At 42.0% G+C, this 12,720-nt stretch overlaps 1 protein-coding gene across 3 annotated transcripts in view; it reads left to right on the top strand.

Annotated features, from left to right (window-relative positions):
* ntng1a (netrin g1a) overlaps nt 1-12,380 on the top strand; it is a 108,346-nt gene extending 95,966 nt beyond the window's left edge. For 2 of the 3 annotated variants that reach the window (XM_080514885.1, XM_080514884.1), the window contains one exon: nt 10,583-12,380. In XM_080514885.1, coding sequence (XP_080371011.1) covers nt 10,583-10,839 — 257 coding nt within the window. In that variant the 3' untranslated portion in view covers nt 10,840-12,380. Of the gene's footprint in view, nt 1-81; nt 250-2,530; nt 2,666-10,582 lie in introns of all 3 variants that reach the window. The other variant, XM_080514886.1, reaches the window with a different exon arrangement.
* The last annotated feature ends 340 nt before the right edge of the window (nt 12,381-12,720 follow it).

Below are 12,720 nucleotides of genomic sequence, written 5' to 3'. Positions count from 1 at the left end.
TCCTTCTATTTCTTCTCTCTCTCTTTCTCTATCTGTCTGCCTCTTTCCCCCCCTTCTTCACATCTCCTCTCTCTCTGCAAGACTGCGAATGCTCCGGCCACTCCAACCGATGCAGCTACATCGAGCTGCTAAACACCGTCATTTGCGTGAGCTGTAAGCACAACACTAGGGGCCAGCACTGCCAGCTGTGCAAGCTGGGCTACTACCGCAATGCCTCAGCAGAACTGGACGATGAAAATGTGTGCATAGGTCAGTCCCCCCACTCGCCCCCCCACCCCCCCCCATCCCCATCACTGCTTCCACACGAACACTTTGCTTGTTTGCCTCTCACCTCCTGTCTTCGACTCCTCACCAGAGAAAGTTTCGTCCACCACCACTTCACGTCATCCGCACACCTTCCTGTCTTCATGCACTTCAGTGATCTTACTCTTTTGCGTGTTTTGCTTTCAATAGAGGTGTCGCGCGTTAACATCCTCGTCAAAAAGTGTGTTCACCGGAAGACGCCGGTCACTATGTGCTTGATTGGTTTTTAGTCCTTCTTTCAGGAAACTGATTCTAAATCCTGCAGACTGGAGTGGTTCAGTCTGTTACCAAAAAAAGGTAAAAATAGAATGTCCGCAGTTGAATGCAAAGATAAAGAAACTTTTGAAAACCCCTATCCGATTCATTGCTATTGTGCTGATGGGTAATTTGATGGATGGCTACTGTTTACCATTGACAATTTTCTCATTTACTTTTTTTTTTAAATAATTTGCTTTTGGATTAACTACATACAGTAGTTCAACAATAATGATGGTTTGACTTCTAAATCAGAATGAGAAAGAGATAATTGCAAATATATTGCTAGCAGGCTATTTTGGTTAGCATTACTATGTTTATTTAAAATTTTCAAAAACACACACACGCCAAAGCCATTGACGTTTAAAACAATTTGAGAGGGCTACTCATTGTCCATGTCTACTGTATTAATATCCAACCCATTTCATTTTAATGAGTAGTTAAATTAATGTTACTAAAAACAACAATTTCTTGATGTACGTTTTCACCAGTAAACAAACAGAAGTCTCCTGGATGAAGTTCCACAGTTGAATCCATTCCAGTCACCTCAGTATGATCACGTTTTCTCCCCAGTTTCATCCCAGAAAAGGATGCTATCAGTTAACAACATTTAGTTTTTGCATAATGAAACTCACTACTCGTATGTTTAAATATGATTACTTAATGGTTTACTGTCACTTTTATAGTCATGATATTTCTCCAGGTACTTCTGTTATTTTGTTCATGACTGCTCGCCGTACATTCATGAGCCACGTCATTTATTTTTCCAATGTGTTAAAATGACATCCCATATAGTTCTTAAAGCAATAGCTTGGCTCCTAGTTGAATTTTGCAGCCTAGCGTGTGTAGTGTGAGTTCACAGCACTTGGTGCCAGGTGCATTCAGAGTCCTGGGCGGGGGGGGGGGGGATCTGACAAGCAACAAGAGAAACGTTGCAGGGAAGTCACACTGCCAGTCAGACGTGCCACGCAAGTGCATATGTCACATACATGAAGTGGCCTCGGGAGTAGCAGCTGAAACCCGTCACAAGGCAGCAAGGTGTTACTGCGTGCCAAATTTGCCGTCGCCCTGCTCCTTTTTCTCACTGACCCCCGCACCCCCCCCCCCTCTCAGTTTGTCACTTGGCGTCACCTCTCTCCTCTCGCCTGACCCCTGGATGTCACCACGGAGCGGCCACGTGCGGCCGGCGCAGCAGAAGGTGCAATGTGATGGTCAGGGCCTGTCAAAATAGGTGTCACTTGGACTGCGGAATGCCCCCGTTGCTCCACTTTAAAGCTGGAAGGTCAGGTGGAGTGAGACTTGACAGGTTATTTTAATATAGAATTTTTAATTGAGAGTAATTCCAGTCAGTTAAGCGCAGAATAACAACGCTCAGTATTTATGTCCATCAGGAAGATTTAAAGAGCCTATTACTACAATGCCCATTTCAATGTACTTTACTCTCATACCTCCTTCATGCCTCTTTATCTTTGTTTCATGGCATTAATCATCCGAAACCTGCTCATCACACATCCTGTCGTCTCTTTGCATCTTCTTCTGTCTCTACGAGTGACTCAGACTGTAAAAGGAGCATGTTCAGATAAGCTCACTTTTTCCATCCAATTTCAAAGCTACTGATAATGCTTTGCATATTTGCTCATTGCACGGTGTAATGTAATGTAATGGAAAAAATAATTGTATACATATATATATATATATACATTGATTACAAATACATTGTAATGGAGAGTTCATGCATCTAGGACAACTTTCATTTCTTTCTCACTCTGTCTCCATTACAGTTGAAATGGTAGCATTTTCTATTTTCCTGTATGAGTCTTTAAAAATATTCAAAAATAATGGAGCGCCTGGTTAAGTTGAGAGCTGGAGGACTGCGGTCCACGCTGTGAAAATCTTAGACGTGCCGGGAAAATCAAAGCACCACCCTGTTCTCCAGCCTGTGTGTGTGTGTGTGTGTGTCTTGTTTTTCCAGAGTGTAATTGTAATCGCTTTGGCTCAGTCAGGGATCGCTGTAATGGCACAGGATTTTGTATATGTAAGGAGGGCACTACAGGGCCCAAGTGTCAGCAGTGTCTACCCGGATATTTGTGGGACGATGGCTGCAAATGTAAGTAGAACCACGACTCCCTCCTTACGCAGCTTCCTCCCCCTCCCTCCCTCCCTCCCTCGGCTCTGTCTCTCTCTCTTTTATTCTCTCTCTGATGTCTTTTCTGTCTGTGTGATTACTGAGCTTTGGCTGGAAGAATGTGCTGCACATGCGCAGGAAAACGCCCAGCCGCCTGGACAAATACGCACCTAACACCCAACACCAGCCCAACCAAAACACACCCTAAGCCAATTCTTTTTACCTGCATTTTCACACTTGCTGTGGCTGCGTTAACGGTGTTGAATCAGCAGGTGCCCTACATGGCTTAAATAGAAGAGGGATGCATGCTGCTCGGTAACTCCGTTATCCAGGCGTGTCGCACACCAACAACACAACAGCTGAGTCAATATTGACTGCTTGACTGGCTGCCTGTGATCTGTTTGAGTAGCCATCACCTCCCTTTGCCAGTCCACAACAGGACAATGTCATCCAACACCAACATTTCCTCCTTTTTTTTTTTTTTCTTTTTTTGTAAAGGAGAATGCAGGTCATTTTGAGTTTCAGCTCATTTATTACTGTCGACCGTTTATATTTCCCCTGGTCATTTTTCCTCTGCATGTCTCCTTTTTTTTTCTTTCTTCGCTTTTAAATGTCAACAATTTTTCATTGTTTCTGTCAAGTTATTCTGTGAAGGTTTGTTCAGACAAACCGACAGGAGGTAGATAAAATAAGGAGCTTATTGGACATGGATCCTGCTGCAGGTATACTGTGGATCAATCTGACAACTCCAGTCAAAATACTCAATCACTTCCCCTCCTGTGATCATTTATGTTTGGCCCCTCAGTCATCTTTATATCAGATTATTTAAGATTCATGTTTTCAACGGGGATCTTTCCAAACTTCACTAACAAAGGCGTCCAAACTAAGATACCTTGACCATGTTTACTGACCTTGTTTTACAATTGATTCCTTGTGGATGCCTTTGTTTTCTTTACTTAACGCGGGTAAAGGTTTTATTTACTTTCATTGAATCACTAATCTAGTAAAAAAAATAAAAATAAAGACAGTATAGGAGAAAAAAACACGAAAAATGAGCCCATATCTTCTATAAAGCACGAAGAAATAAATGTTGAAAAGGTGAACTGCTTGATCCTGAGATAAATACAAAGCATTATCTTTCAAGTGCTGCACTTAAAACCTGCAACAATTCGCCACATGATTACTGGAAGTTAAAGACGCTAAGAGCGACAAACCAAATGGAATAGACTTTGGTACCTCACGATAACAACTACTTGTGTAATGGGTCTAAATTAAGTATATTCAGTTCAATTATTTAAATATATACTATTGGTCTGCACACATATAACAATATTCTCAAAGACATTGAGGTATCTTCCATTGTGCACAGGCTCTTTGAATGAATATCTTCTAAAACAAAATACTGTGCCTTTGACATGTGGAACTCAACTTGGTCAGCACAGGAAAAATATAGGTTTGTGAAGGCAAAACAAATTCTCTTTAAAGCACAACATGTGATGTTTTCATTTAATGAAAACTCAACGCATTCTGAGATATTCAGCCAAATTAAACAAAAACACAGATATGTCATTTAAAAGGTATTTTTAGGGTTTGTTGTTGGTATACCTTCTAATGTAAGCAGATTATTGTATTTTCCCGACAACCCATTTAGTCTTGCAATACAACTTTGACTCAATACACCACCCAAAGGACAAGCGCAAGAGATATGAAATGCAATATTGGCTGAAGTGAAAAAATGGCTACATGACACATTTACTCACTGAAATTTGAACATAATAAAACTGACAATGTGGCTGAACACTTTCTCTAATATTTTTAACATTTCGCTCCATATTTAGCTACCTTAATTTACTGAACCACAAGCATCAGCAACATATGAGAGAGGTGTAAATCTGCTGCACTTTCACTTCAATTCAGCACAAAAAACAAAGTGAGTCAGCTTTCTTTTTCTTCTTTTTTTTTCCTGTGACAGAAGAAGTTCAATTAAAATGCACTGTTTTTGTTTGTAAGTACTAAATTATTCAGTGCGCGTGTACTGTGAATATACAGCGTCAACATGCACATCTGTTTTGGCGCAAAACACCTGGTCTGGTTTACATCCCATGTCATTTTTTTAGATGAACGCATGTTCAAATCATGTGAAGAACCACACGACGGCAATAATCAAAGAGGAAATACGGAGGGGGGAAATATTCTTTGTTGTTAAGCGGAGCCAAAGAAAACAGATGGGGAGTCACATCCAGCGTGTGAGAGCACGGAGTGGATCAGTAGTTTTTATTTGTCAGATTAGTCACGATGCAGTGATCAGACAACCAAATAAGCATGACTCTGTGAAGTGTTTATATGTTGGCAAAACGTCTGCGGCGGCGGCGTCCCTCCAACTTCCACTCCGCTGAGAGAGATCCCAGAGGGTTAACTATCACTGCAGCATTTTAAAAGCTCCAAAAGTTCAACCTTGCCTCCAGATGTTGTGATACAGCTGCAGATAGCAAAAAAAAAACAACAACAAAAAAAACCTGCTTCCTCTGTTGTGGTTTTTCATTCAGGAAGATTAGTAATTTGGTAGGAATTCAATGTGGCACAAAAACAAGTGATTTAATTACAGTAAATTGTTTTTGAGACATTTAAGAATGGATTTACCGACTTGAGCAACGCAATATCTATTCCACAGAGAGAATTACTGATGAAGAAGTGGTATCTCTAATATAATTGATAGAAAGACATTATTCATATAGCTAATATGATATAATATTATATGCCATCGAATCAAGTTGCCTTCAAGGAAGGTCCCATTTCCCAGCTTGCAGCGTTTGCATGACAGTAACAAACAACCAACATGGCCGCCTCCTGTGGTTCCCGCTTTATTGCTGCTGTCAGAATCCAGGGAAAAAAAGACAAACAAGCTCATCTTCATATACACATGAAGAGCGATGAAACAAAGCTCGGGAGGCATAATTTGTTTTCACGCTTCATTTATGAACTTTTGATGGCGATTCATTAATTTTCTGTCATTAACGTCTCGCCATTATAACCGGTGTTAAAAGTATCGTATAGTAACAAATTTGGAATTTAGTTCCAAGCAAAGAAAAGATGTATTTGCTGCCACATTGATGCAAAGTCAGACCTTCTTCTGGAAGCTTTTTAAAATCCTCCCACATTCACAGTGGGAAGCATTCTTGACACATTCAGTTCTGTGTACAATCTAATGTAGTGGCAGGTGTCAAATATCACAACATTCTAACCAAACCCACTGAGTTTGTCGTGCTAAACTGATTTAACTATGGATTTTTCTCCTGTTGCCGTGAGTTATCTTTATCTTGAGTGTGGGAGACAGGTTCAAATCCGTCAAGCCATCTGCTGTAAAACTACTTAAATCCAGTTGCAATGACTTGCTGACCTCTGGGGAAAGAAGGAAAGCGACAGATTAGCAACATTTCAATGATACATGGGCCACAACATAGCTCACATAGCTTTAAATCCTTAGAGAAACGACCGCCAGAAATATTTCAGATTGAACATATGAAGAAATGCCTGCAGAAGGAGTTTCCATTCTTGCGTGATTCACCGGCTGAGGGAATGTGAAAACTCTGTGACCTTGACCTTCCGAAGCATCCCCGCACTGCCGCAGTATTTATGTGCATGGGCGAGAGTCTTATCTGCATGCAGACTGAAAAATGCAATTAAAACTTAAATCTCTCATCAAACACATCGATCTCTCAGACAGGCACACCTAGTTCATCGGTCCCCTCTCTAAATATTATGACTCATATCAAAAGCAAACGCAACAAATCTCGTCATTTACTGCCCGCGCCGCTTCTGTTTACATGCGGTAATGCAAAAAGCGCTCAATGTGAGAAATTCAAAGTAGGTAAAGGTGCACAGCTCTGAGGAGAGTTTCCAGGCTTACCAAACAGGTAGCACAAGGATACTCCCATGATGCCTTGGTGTTTTTTTTGTTTTTTTTTAAATCTCCCTGCCCTCCGGTGGTCATTCCTTTAAAGTGCTACAGTACCTTTAATCTCTCTGAAGCTACGTCTTTGACACAACTTGTTATTGATGCTTCTTTTTTAATAATCAATACCTCTGTTTCATTTCAGACTTTAGCTTTGCTTAATTGGCGGCCGTCGAAGCGCTCTGCCTGCAGGGTTTGGCCATTACCTGAACTTTGCTTTGAAATCATTGCAGTTTTGAGCATCATGCAGAATTCATTTTTAATGAAATGTTGGAGAGAGAAAAATCAGACTCAGTATCTGTATGCGCTCCTAATATGCTCAGAGCTGGTCAATACCAAGACACTTTTGACTAATTCTAACGTCTTACCTGCCAGCTAAGAAATGAACAAAAGTCAATGAAATGTATGAAAAATACATTTTGGAATTATTTGAATTATTAGTTCTGACCTGCTATAAGGACATGGTGCTCCTGAAGCCCATCACATTCTGTGCTTTTCCTTGTTGTTTTTCAAGTTCAAGAAAATGGAAAGCTTTTGTTGCATTTTGGGTGTAAGTTTACGCAACATTGGTGCTCAAGATCACTGAAATGAAAATGGAACGACGACGGCGTTTTCCAGTCACAATTACTATTTCAACAACATATCATCAATCGGGTAACACGAACCCTCACAGTGGTCTAATTACATCTCTTGTGCCTTAATAGTGGTTGGTGAATTCTGCTATGAAACACAAGCGAGTTATCCCTGGTCACTTTGTATTGCAAGTGATTTGCATTTTTAGAGTTGCATTACGCTTCAGTGAAAAACTGAGTGTAAAAGTGATGACAGTTGTCGCCTATGTACAGAGACTTATCTGGTAGTTTAAATTTAAAGGCCTATGTTGTAGTTTACAAGTGAAACCAGTTTTGTGTTTCTATTGCAACGTGGAAACTTGAGGAATGCTGAAAATATTGTATTTAGCACGTGTGGCCACGAGTGGGCGCTATAAACATTAACAATGGCGAGTCCACAGACACTCATATAGAGAGACAATGACGTTTGGTTGCTATTACGTTAAACTCTCAACTATAAAACTACCAGGTTCCAGGAGAATATAGACGAGGAGTCATGACACTCTGGAGGCTGCCATTGTTGTCCAGCTACTCATGCATGTGCAGTAGCTGTTCAGAAAAGCTGTGTTTCCCCACTCCGTTTAAACGTAGACAAAGCTTTTTCACAAAGTTCCACCATGGGAGCCTTTTTCAAAAAGTTACATTTTCAGTGGCTCTGAGCACTGTTGTCGTACAGACACCCAAAACACAGAAGGTTTTCAAAAAAATCTGTGTAACAGATGATAATTCTGTTCTAAATTGAGGTAGATTTGCACCACGCTGCTCAAAATAGCTGTGAGGTGCCAGAAACCCTGCATACCCGTCAATATTTATTCACAGACCAGCATAAGTGAGTTCATGCTTGCAAGCATTGTGCATTTTAGCTGGTGAAAACACTCAACCATAAATCCACATAGTCTTGTTTATTACAGCTGAAATATTCCTTCCTGGTGTCCCGCCTCGTTTCCTACGTTCTCATAACCGAGTGCAGAAACAATACATGCCGCTTTAAATCTCCTTCGAAATAGCTTGTGACAGAGAAGAGCAAAGAGATGGACAAGATGAAAGGTCATTGCCTAATTAAAGGAGGCTCTCCTGTGTACTGATGGTATCAAAGCCCCGTGATTCTTTAATTAATACAGCTGATGGCCCTTCCTTGTCATCTTAGAGGAGACATTCTCATTATCAAGTTCAGCTGTTGCCTCACCGTGAGGAGAACGCTGGTGAAGGTGTTGTCGTCTCCAGTCCTTACGTGTCGGCTCATCGCTGCAGTTTACTCCGAGTGGCTGAATCGGTCACGGACGATGCCATTTGGGGGGTTAAAAAAAAAAACCACACAAAAAAACGGTACAAAGAATAGAGTTCAGATGTCTTATTTTGGATCTAGTTGTCGCATGGTAATTGGTGAGCGGTGGCCTGAAGCTAAAGCTACTGAGCCAAACAGCAGCTCGCTTCTCTCCGGCGAAACAGACGTCGCACAAATAGGATGCGCGCGGTCAATGTTTCCTAACAAGCCTCCCATCAAAGCTCTATTTGGCTATTCCAGAGAGACAGCATGCATCCAATCCCCAGTATTAGGAGCGGGGTCTTACGTTTGTTATTGTGATATTTACGTCCCGCAGAGTTCATAGATTGCTCACCACATTGTTTTCCACTCCCATAAAGGACTGCGGTGGGCAGAAGTGGCCCCTGTGTTTATCACTGTTTATTTGTCTCTGTTGGTTTATTAGTTTGTGCAGCGCAGCTTTGTTTGCCTCCAGCTTGCTTGACAGCTTGCCTCCGCTGGGAATAGAGTGGCCTCGGTGTCCCAGCTCTAAATATACACCAATTGTCACCTGACGTTCAGTTTGTCTAAAGTCAGTGCTGTTTGGGGGAAAGCCTCGCAGGCTCTGAGGCAAGTGTGAATTTCTGTGTGCAAACATGGCTGACTTGATGGGGCTCGAATAAAGTTTTGCGATTAAAGAAATGGACTGTGTCTTGCTTAAAGACTCAGCTCGCCATCTTTAACTCTCAAATGCTTCTCTGCATGTCATACTGATATAGAAGGATTTGCAGTCTTATAGAGGCAACATTTAAATTGGAATGATGTTGCACAAAGTAAGAATATGTAAAATGTGGATTTAATGTTGATCGGAGTCATTTTGAACACAAAGAGACTTAATCATATCAGGTTTGCAAAGGAAAACTTAAAGCCACCATTTGTTTGAATTTTTTTGTGTGTGATTACAAAATGTCTTGTAGTCACTGGTGCAGGATGCCAATTTTTTTTGGGGGGGGGGAATTGTGTGTTTTCAGATTGCCCAGATGGTGGTTTCAACATGTTTTCCTCGCAAAACATACACCAAGAATCAGGGTGCGATTTATGATAAAAGCAGAAAAATAATAATAATGATCATTTCATTGTGAGAAGCAGGGAAAATAAAATACGGCTGCACAATATATAGTTAATCTATCATTATTGTAATATGCAACTTGACTTGACTCTAATAAATGTTTTGATGCAGTTTTAATGCTTCACAAATATATAACGTTAAAAACTAAAATGTGACTAATCACAGGGAATTTGCAAAAACTAACCCAAATTACTGACTAATGGTGAAAATTCAAGAGAAGAGTGAGGTTATTTTCACTCCAAAAGGCATCAACATCAACTACATCTGTTTTTATATTCCAAACGAATCGTGTTGTCATGTTTAGACTGAACAAGATCGCCACACGTTCGCCTGATGTTGTTCAGCATCAGTTTCAGCAGCATCGATTGCAGAGACTCCGTCATCCGTCAACACAAGCAGTTTGTCGCTGATAGATCAGGAATTGACAGTGATACTTAATAGTGATAATACAGGAAATCGGAAATTCCACCAATATTTTGTAGATGCTGTGAATCAAACGGTGTGAATTTGATTCATTACGCACTGGAGGTGACGGCTCCACTTTACTTTGAGCGAAAACACATTTAATCCATGCGCTTCCCTCGATGGTAAAAAAAAAAAAAAAAATGAATTAAGCAGAAGGTATATATACCCCCCACACACACACCACCACCACCTTTAGCAAATCGCACCCTGCCAAAAATACTAATGAAACCATTTAATTCTGCTTGAAAATGTTGATTTAGCTCTCCTTTTATAGAGTTTGATGAGGAGATTTGTACAGGTGAATGACATCAATCTGAATGAGCATATTCTCCTAAACACTTCAGGACCACTTTACTTGAAGAAGTTAGTTTTTTTTAAGCAGTTTGTCTTTATTCTGTACTCTGCGTTCACATGCACTTCAAGTAAAGTGTACTGGAGCTGGCGTTTGTGTTTGTGTGTCTCCGGGTTCTAACTCCGCTCTCCTCTCCTCTCGCCGCAGCCCGGGTGTGCGACAACGAACTCCTGCGCTGCCAAAACGGCGGAGTGTGCATCGGCAACGTCCGCTGCAGCTGCACGTCGGCCTACACGGGCCTGCAGTGCGAGAAGCGCCGGTGCGAGTCGGAGCTGGGGGGTTGCGGGGGCCCCGACTCGGGCCAGGCCCCGCTGGCGTCCCCCTCCGCTCCCAGGTTGCTGCTGTTGCTGCTGCTGGGCTCCGCGGTGCTGACGGAGGCCTCCTGCAGGCCCTCGGCGCTTTAGAGAGACCCATTACCTGGTGGGAGTGATACCCCCGCCCACGCTCCCCCCCCCTCCTTCTTCCCGCCTCCACCTGAACCCTCTCATCCCTTCTTCCCAATAATCAACAATCATTAAAAACAAAAAAAGAAAAAAAACAAAAGAAAACAAAAGAAGAACCATGAGCTTTCTGGACTGTGTTGTACTGAGCTTCTCCGCCGCCAGACTCAACGGACACTCGCGCTGACGGTGAATGGAATGTGCCAGAGGAACGAGTGCAAAGACTTTTCATTTAATTTCAAAGAATATATAGAAATATGAAAACATATACTTCTAAGAAAAAAAAAAAAAGCCAGATATTATTAAAAGTAACTGAGCATTTGCCTAATAAGAGTACAATGAGCAGTGAGCCACCCCCCCCCTCCCCTCCGCCTCCTCCTCCTCCTCTCCTCCCCTCCTCCTCCTCTCCTCCCCTCTTCCTCCTCTCCTCCCTCCCCCTCTAAGCCATACCAGGTACACGAGCTCCTTCCAGTTTGAGGAGGGGATAAACTGAAGATGACAGACTCCATCACTTCCTCGCTTATTGCCACGGCAACAACAGCTGCAGCCAATCGGCTCTCGCGCGGGCCAATGGCGGCCGCCGCCGATCCCCCTCGGGACGCTTCTGCGAGTTAATGTTGGCCGAACTGACTCCGAAGAGAAGAAGAAGAAGAATCTCGTAAAAACTGGCCCCCGGAAAGCGTTTCGCACGCAGACGGAGGCGGCTCCGCATCCGGAAAGGGATTCTTTGCTGTCAGTGCATTGTGGATCGAAGGAAACGCGTCCGGACTGCCACTCTGTGACACACACACCTCGCCCATGTTGATCCCGCTCTATCTTTCTGTCTCCACACCCCCCCCCCCCGTCCCCCTTTCCCTCTACTCATCCTCCCTCCTGTTCATCCCTCCCTCCACCGCCTCCACCCACCCTACCCCCTCGCCATGCTGCCACTGACCTGTGCTTTTGTGAACGTTACTCTGTAAACCCTCGTTGGTTGGAAGATTCTTTTGTCCGATGTTAGTGATGCACATGTGTAAGAACCCCCTCCTCCACCTTCCCCCTTCCTCCTCCTCCTCCTCCAAGAAGATAATCCAGTAAAGCTGTCTGATTCTTTTTTTTTCTATCTCCGAGCCACCACGCTCCCTGCGATCATGATCAGAGGGGTAGTTTTCACCTCAGCAGTCGGGAAGTGCAGAGAAAAACCATCAGTGTATTTGCAAGTTCCTTTTTTTTCTCTCTCTCTCTCAACAGAGCAAACAAAAAATAAGTCATGTCGTCCTTTTGTATCTTTGCCGAACTGTGACTGAAAAAAAGGCAACCTTTAATGTATCTATTTACAACATCCAATTGCAGAAGCAATTGTTTTATTTTTTCCTCTTTTTTTAAGAAAAAAAATTTAATTTCTTTCATTCACTTGTTTTCTTTATGACTTTTAGTTGTGCAGTTGATTTTTCCTTTGTATTGGCAATGTGCTGGCATCAAAGAATATCAGTTTACATATACAGTATTAATAAAGTGTAACAGAATCCCACCAAAGGACATTATAAATGTTTTGTTCTTGCTTTAACACTGGAGAATTTAAGTGAATAAAAGTTTAAAAAATAAACGGCGTTGATCACTTTTGCATGTCAAAATCACAGATTTGAATTTGAACCTTAATTTGTGCCTTTTTTTTTTTTTTTTTTAACAAGGTTGATGTTTTGGTACAATACCAATTCAGAGGGAATCATTTCAGAGATATTTCTTCAAAAAGACCGTACTGCTTGGAAGCAAATTGGAGTGAAATTAGAGACAATTGTGTTGGTTTATTTCATAAATGTCTTGGAATTAAGTGCCTTGGTCTCATGCAGATTGATTTAATTTGTG

This window comes from Blennius ocellaris (genome assembly GCF_963422515.1).
Source record: "Blennius ocellaris genome assembly, chromosome: 19".
In the NCBI taxonomy this organism is placed as follows: Eukaryota; Metazoa; Chordata; class Actinopteri; order Blenniiformes; family Blenniidae; genus Blennius; species Blennius ocellaris.
Note: the sequence above shows the minus strand (reverse complement) of the source record. Positions and strands in the feature narration are given on the sequence as shown.